Raw genomic sequence first — 15,278 nt, 5'->3', positions numbered from 1 at the left:
CAGCCCAGAGGTGCACATCAGTGATTACAATGTGCAAGGTAAAACTGGATCAACAGTTTCCAAGGACTGGCGTGTAATAAAATATCCTCAAAACAATAAGCAAGTTGGGCATGACTTAGACTTTCACTGCCCATGTGGAAGGCACTGTTCAGTCTTGCAGCAATCTCAGTTGGCCATCAAGAGCTGAGTCAGACAAAAACCATTCAGCAGCCACATGGAAGTGGGTACAAGGCAAAACTGGGCACAAGGCAAAACTGTGAAGGAGATAAAGTGTCTGTGGTTCTGCCTTGACTCTACTCCCTGGAGTCCTCCCCTCTCGAGTTCCTAGAATTATGTCATCACTCTTGCTGTATCTCATTCCTGTCAAGACTTGTTTTAGAAATGGGTGCCAGAGACTCAGCTACATTCAAATGTAAACCCATTCATTCATTTAGCAAGTCACTTATTAGTGCCAGTGCTGTGTCAGGTTCTATATTAGGTACCAGGGTACAGTGATGAGCAAAACCAGTCCCTGCCCTTCTGGAACAGAGAAGATTGGAAGAGGATGGGGGGTAGCCATTAATCAAACAGTCACAGAAATGAGTGTAAAATGTAGCTGGAGTAAGGGCTTCATGGTGAGGTACTTGGTGCAGGGATCTCTGGATCTGACCAAATCAGGAGGTCAGGAAAGGCTTCCAGGAGGAAGCGACACTGTGCCCAGAGCTCAGGGATGGAAGAAGGACGCTCTCTCTGGGCAGAGAGGAAGGAGAGAAGGTTGGTGGGAAGGAGGGCAGAGGCCAGATGCTGTGGGTGTGATTTGGATCTGCGTCCCTGCCCAGATCACACGTTGAATTGTAATCCCCAGTGTTGGAGGTGGAGCCTGGTGGGAGGTGATTGGATCATGGAGGGTAGTTTTTCGTGAACGGTTTAGCACCAACCCCTTGGTGCTGTTCTGGTGAGAGTGAGTGCATTCTTGCGAGATCTGGTTGTTTAAAAGTGTGTAGACCCTTCTCCCTTGCTTCTGCTCCTCCAATGTAAGACACCTTGCTTTCCCTTTGTTTTCCACCATGATTGGAAGCTTCCTGAGGCCTCACCAGAAGCAGATGCCAGCATCATGCTTCCTGTACAGCCTGCAGAACTGTGAGCCAATTAAACCTCTTTTCTTTATAAACTACCCAGTCTCAGGTATTTCTTCACAGCAGCGTGGGAACGGCCTAATACAGCTGCTTCCAGGACTTCGATCTTCTTTTTCTAGGAGCAATGTGAAACCGCTGAAAAGTTTAAGTTTTAGGGTGTGGGAGGGGAGGAGTAATGAAATGATCAGACTTACAGTGGAAAAACATCACGCTGGTTGTTATACAGAGAATAGATTGGAGGAAGCAAGAGGCAACCTGAGGAGAGGCTTCGGGAGGCTTGGCACACCTGGTAAGAGATGGTGGAGGCTTGGGTGAGGCCGTGGCGGTGATGTGCAAGCTCTTAGGAAGTCATGTAGCCACAGCATACATGAATGGACAGGAAGAAGCAGGTGTACAGGATATCTCCTTAGGTTTTCTAACTCTTGCAACTAGATGGATGGGAATACTGTTCACTGAGGCAGGGGCACTGCAAGAGAACCAGGGCGTTTGTGAAGGAAGAGTAGAAGAAAATAATGAATTTGAGTTTGGATCTGTTACATCAGAATGCTCCTGAGACATGTGAATGAAGCTGTCATGTAGGCAGCGGGATACGTTTAGCTCAGTGGAGAGGAGAGGACTAGGCCAGTGATAGAAATCTGAGACTAGTCTGCAATATAGACAATATTTGAAGCCATGAGTATGGACAGAGTAGAGAATGGGAAGAGGAGAGGGCTTGGGATGGAACCTTGCAAAATTCCAGTATTTAATGCATGGACTAAGGAGGATGAACCTGCTATGGATTCTGGGGAGGGGCAGTTCTTGGAGATAGCATAAGGACTAAAATGTCATATCATGGAAGTAACGTAATGGGAAAGAAAATATAGTAACTAATGCTAAGGCTTTCTGAAGTGGAGTCGAAGAGGATCACACTCACACCTGCTGAAGGTCAAACCAGGGGATGTTCCAGTAGACTCGGTGAAACAACTGAAGTCAGCATCTGCTGGCCTTCAACACCTCAGCTGAGAGTACCCTCATTAACTAACCAATCACAACGGCTTTGTGATTTAGGATTTCTGCCTGGCCAATGAACTACTTCTGAAGATAACTTTTTGTGACAATCCTCTATTTTAAAAATTCTCTCCTGCAGCCAGCTTTGTGGGGCACTCTTCAGGGCTGCCCTGATCCGGTGGACCCCAACTGCCATTCTTTGTCTCCCAAATAAGTGCTATTTGCTTTGACCTGTGTGTCAATCTTTTCGTTAACAGTAAGACAATAGGTGTGGCCCACAAAGAGTGCTGAGAGCTGCTGTAAGGTTAGATGAGGCCTGAAAAAAAACGCCCACTGGGTTTAGCACCATGGAGGCTGTTACTAGAGCCCCTTCAGTGGGGTGGCAGGAAGAGAAACAAGATTGGAGAGGGCTGAGGACAGGGGTGGGAAAATGGATGCACCGAAGGTGAAGGATTTGGCCACGAAGCCTGGCTTTGAAGGGGGTGAGAGAAGTAGAAGTGAAGGAGGCTGTGGTGGAATTTTATTGTATTTATTTTATTGTTTTTTTTTTCAGAGATGGGGCCTCACATGGTCACCCAAGCTGGAGTGCAGTGGCACCACCTTGGTTCACTGCAGCCTCAACCTCCCGGGCTCAAGTGATCCTCTCATCTCAGCCTCCTGAGCAGCTGGAACTATAGGCATGCATCACCATGCCTAGCTAATTTTTAATTTTTGGTAGAGATGGGGTCTTTCTATGTTGCCCAGGCCAGTCTCAAACTCCTGGGTTCAAGCTGTCCTCCTGCCTTGGCCTCCCAAAGTGCTGGGATTACTGCTATAAGCACTACACCTGGCCAAATTGTATTGTATTTTTTTCTCAGGCGAGGGTTCACTCTGTGGCCCAGGCTGGAGTGCAGTGGCACCATCTTGGCTCACTGTAACCTCCACCTCCCAGGTTCAAGTGATTCTCTTGCCTCAGCCTCCCGAGTAGCTGGGATTATAGGGACGTGCCACCACACCAGCTAATTTTTGTATTTTTAGTAGAGATGGGGGTTTCGCCATGTTGGCCAGGCTGGTCTCGAACTCCTGACCTCAGGTGATCCACCCAACCTCAGCCTCCCAAAGTGCTGGGATTACAGGCATGAGCCACTGCACTCGGCCCAAATTTTATTTTTTAATGGAAGAAAATGGGGGCATGTTTAATGGAAAGAATCCAGATTAGATGGTGGGGGGTGGAGGGAGAAGATGAATATGTAAAAAGGAAGAGGCCCAATTGATAGTGCATGAGTCCTGAGAAGGTAGGAGGGCTTGGGATCCAAGGGATGGGGTGACATTATTTTTGAGTAGAAGAGGAACAGCTCTTTACTGGGACAGCGGGGAAGCAGGACAGAGTGGGTTGCATGTAGATTTGCAATGTTCAGTATTGGAATTACAGAGGAGTTCCCAGTTGATAGCTTTTGCTTATTCATTCAAATTGAGCTACACGGAAGATGACTTATTTTAGTTTAAAATTTTACCTTTCATTGGGAGATTTGTCTTTGAACAGAGACAAATTTACAGACCCAAGGCATAAAGCTCCAGCTTTGGAATTCTAGTCATCAAAGTTTTCAGGGGACACCCAGGGCATCTTGCCATCTTCACCAAGCAAAGCAGCCATCTGCTTGGCTCATTTTATGATCGATGTATCTGGTGCATCTATTAAGTATTGGTTAACACAGAAAACTGAGCAGCAGAGCACAATGACGTGGTCACCTGTATGAATCATCCCAAGGAGCTGATAACTCCAAGAATCAAAGTCAAGACGCCTTCTGAATTTACTGTACCTCCTTTGTTCCTATCTTGCCAGTAGATTTCACTAGTTGTACCTGATTAAAACATTAAATTAAAAACAGTTCCTGACTATATATCTAAACATGATCACTTTGCTAGGTGTCAAAGGCAATGATTTTTGGAGATAAATTTTTATAGAAAATGAATCATCCAAAATTAAATGTTTAATGTACTTTCAAGTGATCTTAAGTAGCTTTGCTACTACTATATATGTGACCCTGGTTTATAAAATATGTCTAAGCGGCAAAATGGTTTCCATGCCTCAAGTGGTTTTTTCTTTACCATGGACTTTGGCTAAATGATTCTCCATTTACAGTGAACTGGAAAATCTCTGGGGTCCTGTTTAAATGCCACATGCCATCAATTGCCATATGTGAGCCTTCTATTTTCTTTAAAAATTTAAGAATGGATCTTGCCTTTTTTTTCAGTCTGAACAATGCTGTCTCTATTGCTGAGCATAAGAAATAATCAAATAAATTGAAGTTTTCTTTTTTGCATAGAAAGACTGAAAAAAACAAAACAAAACAATAAAAGCCCAAAATAAAGGACACTTCAGTTTTGACCTTGGAAAAAGAGGACTGGTAGAGAATGTAGTGGCAAAATGCTTTAAATGTATGCAGAGCAGGTAGCATTGTCTTTGCATATTACAGCATCTCCCTAGAGAAGTGACAAAACCCTTGTAGGTTTTGTTGGTCTGACTTGTTGAGGCCAACAGAGATTAGTTCTGCTGCACAGAGCTAATGGGCTTTCTGCCAGTTCCAGAACACGAAGGTCACAGCTTTCATTAGCATTTACAACTGCTTATTGTTTTGAGGACCTTGATTTTAAAGTCTGGATCTCTGAAACTGTATGCATTTCAGGACAAAGGAAAAACAGAATTAACTTGGGTTTTCTGCAACTCAGCACGAGAGGAAGGTAACTGCATTTTTAGACAGATGGAAAGAGGAAATGCAAAAGTCCTCATGGAGAATGACAGAAAATAAGGTCCTCTCTCTAAAAGTAGGAGGAGATGGGGTTTTCTAACCGGTATCCTAGGTGGAAGACTGAACAAGCGTAGATGGACTTGGTGGGATCAGGGGAAAGCGAGAAGCGCTGAATTCTATCCCCTCTATGTCCTTTGGAAACTTCCTCCTGAGAACCTGTGAGTTCCATGAGGATTGGGGCATTTCTGTCCAGCCTTGGTTATTACTACATCCCCAGCTCCTAAGAGAGCATAGACAGCATAATAGATGCTCATTTAGTAGCTATTTAACCCAGATCCCACCAGTTCAGATGCCACACATGCTCCTCGGATGATACCATCAATACTCATGACTTCCAAAGCATCAATATGCTGATGATTCCAAAATCTAAACCTCCAGTCATGTTTTTGAGTTCCTGGCCACCTTTCTAACTGCTGTCTTGTACTCCTATGGGCCATCAGACTTAAAGGGTCCCAAATGAATTAATTCATCTTCTTCCCCCATATGTCTTCCTCTCCAAGTAGTCTTACATGGAGTCCCAGTGAGATGTCCAGGCTATGATACTGGGAATCATCCTCTCTGAACTTCACTCTTAATGGCCAATCAACTACCAAGAGTCCTGTATCCAAACCATCTCTGATTCCATCCACCACCACCTTGGGAAAGCAGCCCATCAGCATCTCTCCCAGTTGCTGCCAGCCTATCCCACTCTGGTCTTCCTCCAGCCCATACAGAATGATCGTTCTAAGGGACTGATCTGATCATACGACTCTGTGCTTGCAAAGTAAGCATGCCTTTACAGTGCTCCCAGGACAGAGGCAAAACACTCAATGTTCTGAAAGATTCTTCATGATCTGGCTACCTGTCAAGAATCTGCCCATCCTGTCCTTCACCCAGAACCATCTCTTCTTGGTTCCTTCCAGATTTGCATGCCCTTCCTCATAGCCTTACCATTCTTTTCCTTCCTCTCTGTCTGGCTAACCGACAATAATCCCGAACGTTACAGCTTAAAGCTTCAGTATCACTTCCTCTGTCTGCTAATCTCTTGGTTTAGGTGTGCTACCGTGTGCAACAATATTCCTGCATGTTCCATACCCCCGTGTTTGTTATACTTCCATTTATTGCCTGTCCTGTTCACCAGACAAGGAGGCTTACACTCCGTGAGGCCACGGTCACCTCTGTCTCACTCACAACCAGGGATGGCTTCCTGTGCATAGGATCTGAGCAGGTGCACAGAACACCCTCCCACTCCACCCCTGCACAGAAGGGCTTCGTGCTTGGGGTTTAATGCTCTGTTGCCATTTCAAACTTTTCAATATTTTTTGAACAAGGAACCTCTCACTTGTTTACCATGACATCTGCAGAGCTTGGCACAGAGTCTGGTAACTGGAGATGCTTGATGTTTGTGAAATAATTAAATGGATGCTACTCCGTGACTTTCCCGTACCTTTAACCTTTACCTCTTTCTTGCTTCTTTCCTTAGGGCAAACAAATGTATTCTCCATTAGAAATAAAACTCATTAAAACAACAGCAAATGAACAAAGCTGTCCTCTTACGCCAGCCTCCTCCTCCAGCTTACCCTTCTCACTTGTCTGCTCTTGGCTGCCAGACCTCTCGAAAGGGTGGTCCAGGTTTGAGGCCTCAGTAACCCTCCAGTCTGGCTTCTGTTCACACAGCTCTACTGTGCTGGTCCTCAGCACGGGCGATTTTGCCTCCAAGGATCCATTTGGTAATGTCTGAAGTTATTTTTGGTTGTTGCAATTGAGAGGGTGCTATTGGCATCCAGTAGATAGAGGCCAGGGCGCTGCTAAACATCCTCCAATGCATGGGACACCCCACCGCAAAGATCATTCAGTCCAAAGCATCCACGGTGCTTATGTTGAGAAGCCCTGCTCTACTGAATCAGTTCTTGATAGGGTCATCGATGATTTAATTGTCTAATCCAGTGGCCTTTTAGAGCCCTTATTTTACTAAACCTTTCTATATTATATGATACCTTTGACTAATAGTCTCCTATTTTCCTCTTCGTATTTCCCAGTTCCGGCTACTTAGCAGATCTCAAGTGTGATAAAAAGCCCAGGGGTGCCCTATCCTTCAGAGTGGCTTTGGGCAGTATGACGCATGCCCGTCACCAGCTTGGGTCAGCCTGCTGTTTAACAAGTGTGAGATCTTGAATGAGATGGCATTCCTCTCTAAGCCTCAGCTGTTTCATCTTTGTGTGATGGAACAAAGAGAATGCTTTAACTGCCAGTCCTGGTCAAACTTCCTAGTATTTTAGTGCTAAGAAGGGGCAGAGGAGAAGTTGGGAGGCGGGGAGGACATAGCTTGGTTGTTTTACTCCTCTGCTAACAGCCTTCCACCGCCTGACATTGCACTAAGAATAATGCTTGAATTCACTCCACACCACACCCTGGCCACAATGCCTCATTTACCTTCACTCCCTTATGCACAGTAGGACAGCACATTCACTGTTTAAGGAAGCTGAGATGCCTCCTCTGATTCTATCAGGCAGAGGTAGTAGTTCTGTCTATGGAGTTCCCCATCTTGACGATGGCCTTATCCATTACATTGATGATACCTGCGTACATGAAGATCTTCTCAGTTGAACTATGAATTCTCCAAAATCACAAATTACATCTTATTTATCTCTGTGTTCTTAGTACTTAGTACAGCGGCTGGCACATAATAGGGGCTCATTTGATTTTTTATGTTAAACAAATTAATAATCTCTCACGCCTGGAGTCGTGCCCATGGGATGAATGAGAATGCGGGGCTTATGGGAAGGCATTCCTGCCACAGAAGAGGGGCTGCTGAGAGGGCTGAACAGCAGTTTTGCTTTTATTCCTCAGTACTGTGCCCTTTTCTCTCTGCAAACTGAGCAGAACAACTCTTAATACTATTGACCCGCACGTGCAGCTCTTCCCAGGCATTTCTGTCAATAATTTTCAAATTTCTCTCTGTCATTGCCCTCAAGCTAGGAACAGTTAGCCTGGCTAAAGGAGAGAGCACAGAGAGGGGAAGATGGACTGGGGCCCTGAGGCCCGCATCCTGGCCTGCCTGCACCACTCAACAGAAGGTCCCTTGAGAGCAAGTCAGCCCCTTACCCCTCCACACCCAATTTCACTAATGACAAATGGTCATAATGACATCTAACCCGCCTGCTGTGTAGGACTCTCAGGAAGATCAAAGGAGAATTAGATGTGAAAGTCCCTTTTAAAAATAAGTACAAAGCATGAAATACTATTTTTGGTAACTTGAAAAAAAATCCCTTACCTGAAATAGGTAAACAGGTTACGCTTGAAAGAATATTTTTGGCTTTATTCTCTGGAGGCTGTGGCCCCAGTGCAATGGCCTGTGGCTAAGATATGACACTGTGAGATAATAACCCAAAAAAGCATTGTAATATTGCTGGTCATGTTGAGTGAAAATCACTTTTGGAGTAACGATGGGACTGTGTGTATTGCTAGGCATCAAATCCATTACAGAACAAGACAGTAAGACAGTAGAGAGCCTGCACAGTGAACACTTTCAGTATTATTAGGATTATTGGACATAAACCCCATGTCAGGATGATTCCACTTTGAAAGAGTATCTGAGTTGTTATAACAGAAATTAAGATAGTTAATTATAACAGAAATTAAGATAGTCATTTCAACAAGGCTATTTTTACAAGAAGAGTCAATCAGAATGAGTGCCCAAACAATGTGATGCCAAAAAGCTAAGAAATACAGAATAAAAGACAAGTGTCCAATGCTCCACCACTTTGAAGCGACTGAGATTTGGTCACCTTTAGCTTAACTCATCCAACCATCCTTGCGTGTATTATATGCCAGAAATTGGGCTAGACCTTCAGTGAGAGCTATATATAAAAACAACATCAGCAAGAATGGCCGTGCACAGATGGTTTAAAAAGCTCTGCCATCAAATACATACCATGTTTTATCTTTTGCTATTAGCTTCTCCTCACACCTTAAAAACAAAAATTTAGCCTTTACTTTTCCCTGCTCCTTTCCAATAAAGAGCTCTACTAGGTACCTTTGGCAAAAAATTAACCTTTCTAGGAGCATAAAGTATTTTTTAAATAACCCTCTGTCAGAGTCTTCGACAAGCTTAACATGATCTGATCCAGGGAAAAGACTGAGATTGAGGCAAAACTGGTGCAGGGACACCACTGCTAATCATCACACTTCACTAGACTAGTGGGAACAAAAACTACACTGAACTTATAACTTCGAGCCCATCGCTGGTCCTCTTCCTACAGCCTTTTGTCTCTTTTCCTGATCTCTGCTGTTTCCCATGGTCTCTGTGTCAGTGGTTCTCAATCCCATAGCACCTTAGAATAACTTGTGTTACCTTAAACCTGGGCCACATTCTTAATCAATTAAATCAGAATGTGTGAAAGTAGAGCTTAAACACTGTTTTCTTTTTCTTTTTTTTTTTGACGGTGTCTCTCTGTCGCCCATGCTGGAGTGCAGTGGCACGATCTCGGCTCACTACAACCTCCGCCTCCCAGGTTCAAGCAATCCTCCTGCCTCAGCCCCCCTTGAAGCTGGAATTATAGGCATGCACCACCATGCCCGCTAATTTTTGTATTTTTAGTAGAGACAGGGTTTTGCTGTGTTGGCCAGGCTGGTTTCGAACTCCTGACCTCAGGTGATCCATCCGCCTTGGCCTCCCAAAGTGCTAGGATCACAGGCATGAACCACTACGCCCAGCCTGTTGTATTTCTTTTTTTTTAAGCTTCCCAGGTAATTCAAACCTGCAGTGAGGATTGTGAACAATCCCAAGTCAGTGCTTCTCACAGCGTGGACCCCAGCATCAGCACACCTGGGTGCTCTTTAACCTGCAAACCACTGGGCTCCAGAGCTATCAAATCAGAAGGTCTGAGAGTGGGGCACGGCCATCTGTGCTGTTTTTACAAGCTCTCTCCAGGAGATGCATGTGCATGCTAAGGTTTGAGAACAACAGCTCTAGATGCTATCATAAAATGTTGAAGGAGGCTGCTTCAATAGGTGGGTGGACATGTAAGCAGGTGTAAGGTTGGAGAGATGTGAAGATTTGGAGACAGCCTGCCTATCACTCTACTGAGAAGACGGAGGTCACTGAGCAATAAGGACAGAAACGGCATGCGCAAAGTGTCAGCCTCCGTCTACAGGGGAAGAAGTGAGATTTGTGTTCTCTCCTGTGGAAATAAGAAGATCCCACAGGAGTCAAGAGCTATGATTTAGACCAATAGGTTTAACATTTATTTAGTATTCATTTTATTTCAATTTTACTCAATTCAATATGATTTCAGATATATCTGTTGACCGTTTTCTGGATAAGGTGCTGGATGGGTGGGAATTAGAAAGATGATTATGATGTGTAATAAAGCTCTATGAAGTTAGGGATTTATAAGGTTTGGATCTGTGTCCCCACGCAAATCTCATGTTCAATTGTAATACCCAGTGTTGGAGGTGCAGCCTAGTGGGAGGTGACTGGATCATGGGGGTGGTTTCTTATGAATGGTTTAGGTCCATTCCCTTGGTGCTGTTTTCCTGATAGTGAATGGGTTCTCACGAGATCTGGTTGTTGAAAAGTGTGTGGCGCCGCCTCTCTCTCTTGCTCCTGCTCCTGCCATGTAAGATGCCTCACTCCCCCTTTGTTTTCTGCCATGATTGGCAGCTTCCTGAGGACTCCCCAGAAGCAGAAGCTGCTATGCTTCCTGTACGGCCTTCAGAACCAGAAGCCAATTCAATCTCTTTTCTTTAAAAACTACCCAGTCTCAGGATTTCTCTGTAGCAGTTCAAGAACCGACTAATACAGAAATTTGAAACTGAGGAGTGGGGTATTGCTATAAAGATACCTGGATATGTGGAAGTGACTCTGGAACTGGGTAATGGACAGAGATTAGAAGAGTATGTAGGGCTCAGAAGAAGAGAGGAAGATGACGGAATATTTGGAACTTCCTAGAGACTGGTTGCATGGCTGTGACCAAAATGCTCATAGTGATATGGACAGTGAAGGCCAGGATGATGAAATCTCAAATGGAAATGAGGAACTTATTGGGAACTGGGGCAAAGGTCACTTTTGTTATGCTTTAGTAAAAACTTGGCTGCACTGTGCCCCTGCCCTAGGGGTCTGTGGAACTTTGAACTTGAGACTGATGATTTAGAGTATCTGGCAGAAGAATCTAAGCAGCCAAATTCAAAATGTAGCCTGGCTGTTTCTAACAATATATGCTCACCTGCATGAGTAAAAAAATGACCTAAAACTGGAACTTATATTTAAAGGGGAAACAGGGTAAAAGTGGAAACTTTGCAGCCTGGTCATGTGATAGAAAAGAAAAGCCCGTTTTCAGGGGAGGAACTCAAGTAGGCTGCAGAAATTTGCGTAAGTATAAAGAAGCCAAGTGCTAATAGCCAAGACAATGGGGAAAAAATCTGGAAAGCATATCAGGCCCAGAGGCCTAGGAAGGAAGAATGGTTTCATGGTCCAGGCCTAGGGCCCCGCTGCGCTGTGCAGCCTTGGGACACTGCTCCCCACATCTCAGCCACTCTAGCTCTAGCCATGGCTCAAAGGGGCCCAGGTACAGCTCAGGCTGCTGCTTCAGAGGGTGTAAACTGTATGCCTTGGTGGCTTCCATGTGGTGGTAAGCCTGTGGGTGTGCAGAGTACAAGAGTTGAGGCCCAGACTTTAGAGGATGTATGGAAAAGCCTGGGTGTTCAGGCAAAAGCCTGCTGCAGGGGCAGAGCCGTCATGGAGAACCTCTACTAGGGAGTGCAGAGGGAAAATGTGGAGTTGGAGCCCCCACACAGAGTCCCCACTGGGGCACTGCCTAGTGGAGCTGTGAGAAGCGGGTCACTGTCCTCTAGGGCCCAGAAGATCCATTGGCAGCTTGCGCCCTGTGCCTAGAAAAGCAGCAGGCACTCAACATCAGTCCATGAGGGCAGCTGTGGAGGCTAAACCCTGAAAAGCCACAGAGGCAGCATTGGCCAAGGCTTTGGGAGCCCACCATCCACACCAGTATGGTTGGGATGTGGGACATGGAGTCAGAAGAGATTTTGGAGCATTAAGATTTAATGACTGCCCTGGTGAGTTTAGGACTTACATGGGGCCTGTAGCCCCTTTCTTTTGGCTGATGTCTCCCTTTTGGAGTGGAAGTATTTACCCAATGCCTATACCCCCATTGTATCTGGGAAATAACTAACTTGTTTTTGATTTTACAGGTCATAGGCAGAAGCGACCAGCCTTGTCTCAGATGAGACTTTTGAGTTAATGTTGGAATGAGTGAAGACTGGGGATTGGTGGGAAGGAATGATTTTATTTTGCAATGTAAGAAGGACATGAGATTTGGGAGATACCAGGGGCAGAATGATACTGTTTGGATCTATGTCCCTACCCAAATCTCATGTTCAATTGTAATACCCAGTGTTGGAAGTGGGACCTGGTGGGAGGAGACTGAATGATGGGGGCAGTTTCTTATGAATGGGTTAGCACCATCCCCTTGGTGCTGTTCTCCTGATAGTGAATGAGTTCTCATGAGATCTGGTTGTTTAAAAGCGTGTGGCATCTCCCCCTCACTGCCTCTTGCTCCTGTTCCTGGCATGTATGACACCTTGCACCCACTTTGTTTTCTGCCATGATTGGAAACTTCCTGAGGCCTCCCCAGAAGCAGAAGCTGCTATGCTTCCTGTACAGCCTACAGAATCAGAAGCCAATTAAACCTCTTTTCTTTACAAATTACCCAGTCTCAGGCATGTCTTTATAGCAGTGCAAGAATGGACTAATACAGAGATGTGTTGGCTTCCTGCCTTGGGCAGCTAAGAGGTGGGTCTTTCTCAGTTCAGAATTTATGTCCTCTCTTAACTTGTTGCATATGAGAATTTCCTGCCTATCTATAATGTCTTTATATAAAAATAGGTAAGTAATCTATTGCTTTCTTGGCTCTTAAGGAAGATGCAACTAACAGTAATCTACAGGAGTCACACTGAAAAACAGGTACAGTTCATTTGTCAACTCTGGTTGGTTGGTTAAGACAGCCTGGAGCTCTGTGTTGAGAAGGATTCTGAAGCCTGCCCACACCTTTATAATTAGTTCTGTTGTAAATAAGCCCTCCTCAGGTTATCATAATTAGGAACCATCTGTTTCCTGCTGGAACCTTGACTGATGGGAAGATCATGATGGAGAACGTCTTCCTTTTTGATGAAGGTATTCAGATTTGAGACACAAAGGATATCCAAAGAGGAAGGAGACATTTGCTTTGATAGTCATATAACCACATCAATCCTGGCAATCAACAGTGACAGATAATGGCAATCAGATTAGATGATCTTTGCACCATTTCTCTTTAAGGGTAGAGAGTTACACTGGGCCCAATATTCCAACTAAGAGGACTAAGCCAAAAAATATTCAGATGACTTACAAATAAGAATTTTCCATGTCACAAAAATACATAACCTGTAATGTTTGCAAAGGATCTCAATTAATTCTGGGATATCCCAGTTGTTTTTTTAAAAAAATTTATTTTATTTTATTTATTTTATTTTTGTAATGGAGTCTTGCTCTATTGCCCAGGCTGGAATGCAGTGTTGCAATCTTAGCTGACTGCAACCTCCGCTTCTCAGGTTCAAGTGATTCTCCTGCCTCAGCCTCCTGAGTATCTGGGACTACAGGCATGCGCCACCATGCCTGGCTAATTTTTGTATTTTTACTAGAGACAGAGTTTCACCATGTTAGCCAGGCTGGTCTTGAACTTCTGACCTCAGGCCATCTGCCTGCCTTGGCCTTCCAAAGTGCTGGGATTACAGGCGTGAGCCACTGCACCCAGCCACCCCAGTTGGTTTTTAATGTGTGCCCCAAATCAAGTCCTGCCATTATCAAATGGCATTGGGCATTTTCCTCCTTTACTGTCTTAGCCCTTCAGTGAGGTCTCCTGACAATGCCTAATCACTGCCACTGCCCAGTGTGGAGGCACCGATGTCCACGTCCATGCAGCTGACCTCCTGCAGGAAAGGAGACTGCTGGTGGACCCAGGATACACCCACCGAACATGCCCACCACTGTGGACATGTCTAGGCTCTGCTGAGTCTACAGCAGGTCTTTTGTTGAGATTCAGATGGTAGTGGGCATCCAGATTTCCTTTCCTTAACTGAAGGCTTACTCTAGGTATCACTGTACTTATTGTCCTTACTTCTCTCAGCAGTGTGCTTCTGATGATTACAGCACTCTGGGGCAAGGACAAAGAGTGATCAGATAAAGAGAGGAAGTTCTGGGGTTTGCTATTGAGAGGGACTGCCATGGGCAATATTGTGGTTAGGTTGATATGCACAGCCCAGACAACAGGAACATGTCATCATTCATTCATTTATTCACAAAGTACCATGGTTCTAGATTTCTCCAATGCCTGTGCTTAGTTGGGCCTCAATAAACAACACATGCACCCACCAATCATTTTTCAAAGATAGGCAAGGGATGAAACCTTAAGAATAGGCAACAAGGTGCCTCCTTCCATGTCTTTCTCTGACTGCAACACGTGGATTCCTCCTAGGAGTTACAGAACATGTGCAGCTCATGTTTTTTAAATGTCACCCACAAAGGGCCAATCTCTCATCTTGGGGTCATCACACTTCCCAAGGAGAGAGCTGAGGATAGAGGGTGGGGAAGAAGCAATCCCAATCCTTTCCTTCCTCATTCAATGGGGCCACAGCTATTTTCCTTCCAACTCTTTCCCAAAGTCTCTTCTGAACTTCTATTTCTGGAAACAACCACAACTCAAGTTCAGATGAGATCTCATGCTATTCAGAAACCTAGAAATGAAAACACAAAAATCCCAAGGAGTCTCAGATGCTCAAGTGGAGTGGGGTTTTGGCTGCATTATTCTGCTACGTTTTCTATACTTCTCCTTTAATAAAAGTCTCATTTTCCCTACTCTTTCCTAACCCATGGTCCATAAATTTAAACATAAAGCTTCATTTTTAAGCCAATAGCCTCATAGCCCAAAGGAATGGTATAAATATAGATATTCTCATTAATCTCTAAGTGTTTTCCTGCAGCCCAGTACTCTTTCACAAAATACATTTTTCTGCAGATGTGATGCAACAACAGAGACCCCTCTCTTCTCCCCCGAAACTTTTTTTTTTTTTTTTAACAGCAGCATGGCAGATTTTAGGAATGTCTAACCAGTCTAGATTTGTATTTTTCCATTCTTTGAAAATTGGTTAATTATAATGAGATCAGGATAGATGGAATTTTAATGATGGAAATAATGGAATGAGTTATTTATCCAGGAGAGGATCTATTTATACAGGAAAGGGAAAGAAGGAAAAGAATGGAAAATGGAGAGTAAAATGGAAGTTTCAAATAGACTTTATCCTTTTCTTTTTCTTTTTTAGACTTTTTTCTTTTTCTTTTCTTTTCTTTTCTCTT

At 44.4% G+C, this 15,278-nt stretch overlaps 1 protein-coding gene across 4 annotated transcripts in view; it reads right to left on the bottom strand.

Moving 5' to 3' along the window:
• The window catches only part of PHACTR1 (phosphatase and actin regulator 1), a 573,087-nt gene that overhangs the window by 19,972 nt on the left and 537,837 nt on the right, over nucleotides 1-15,278 (bottom strand). Inside the window, exon 12 of one of the 4 annotated variants that reach the window (XM_011962701.1) lies at nucleotides 14,510-14,607. The exons of the other annotated variants lie outside the window; for them this stretch is intronic. Within the exon in view, the coding sequence (XP_011818091.1) occupies nucleotides 14,541-14,607 (67 nt within the window). The 3' untranslated portion in view covers nucleotides 14,510-14,540. Of the gene's footprint in view, nucleotides 1-14,509; nucleotides 14,608-15,278 lie in introns of those variants that run through there. 4 annotated transcript variants of the gene reach the window in all.

The sequence above is a fragment of the Colobus angolensis genome, unplaced genomic scaffold (assembly GCF_000951035.1).
Source record: "Colobus angolensis palliatus isolate OR3802 unplaced genomic scaffold, Cang.pa_1.0 Scaffold6, whole genome shotgun sequence".
Taxonomy (NCBI): Eukaryota; Metazoa; Chordata; class Mammalia; order Primates; family Cercopithecidae; genus Colobus; species Colobus angolensis.
This window is presented reverse-complemented; position numbering and strand designations above follow the sequence as displayed.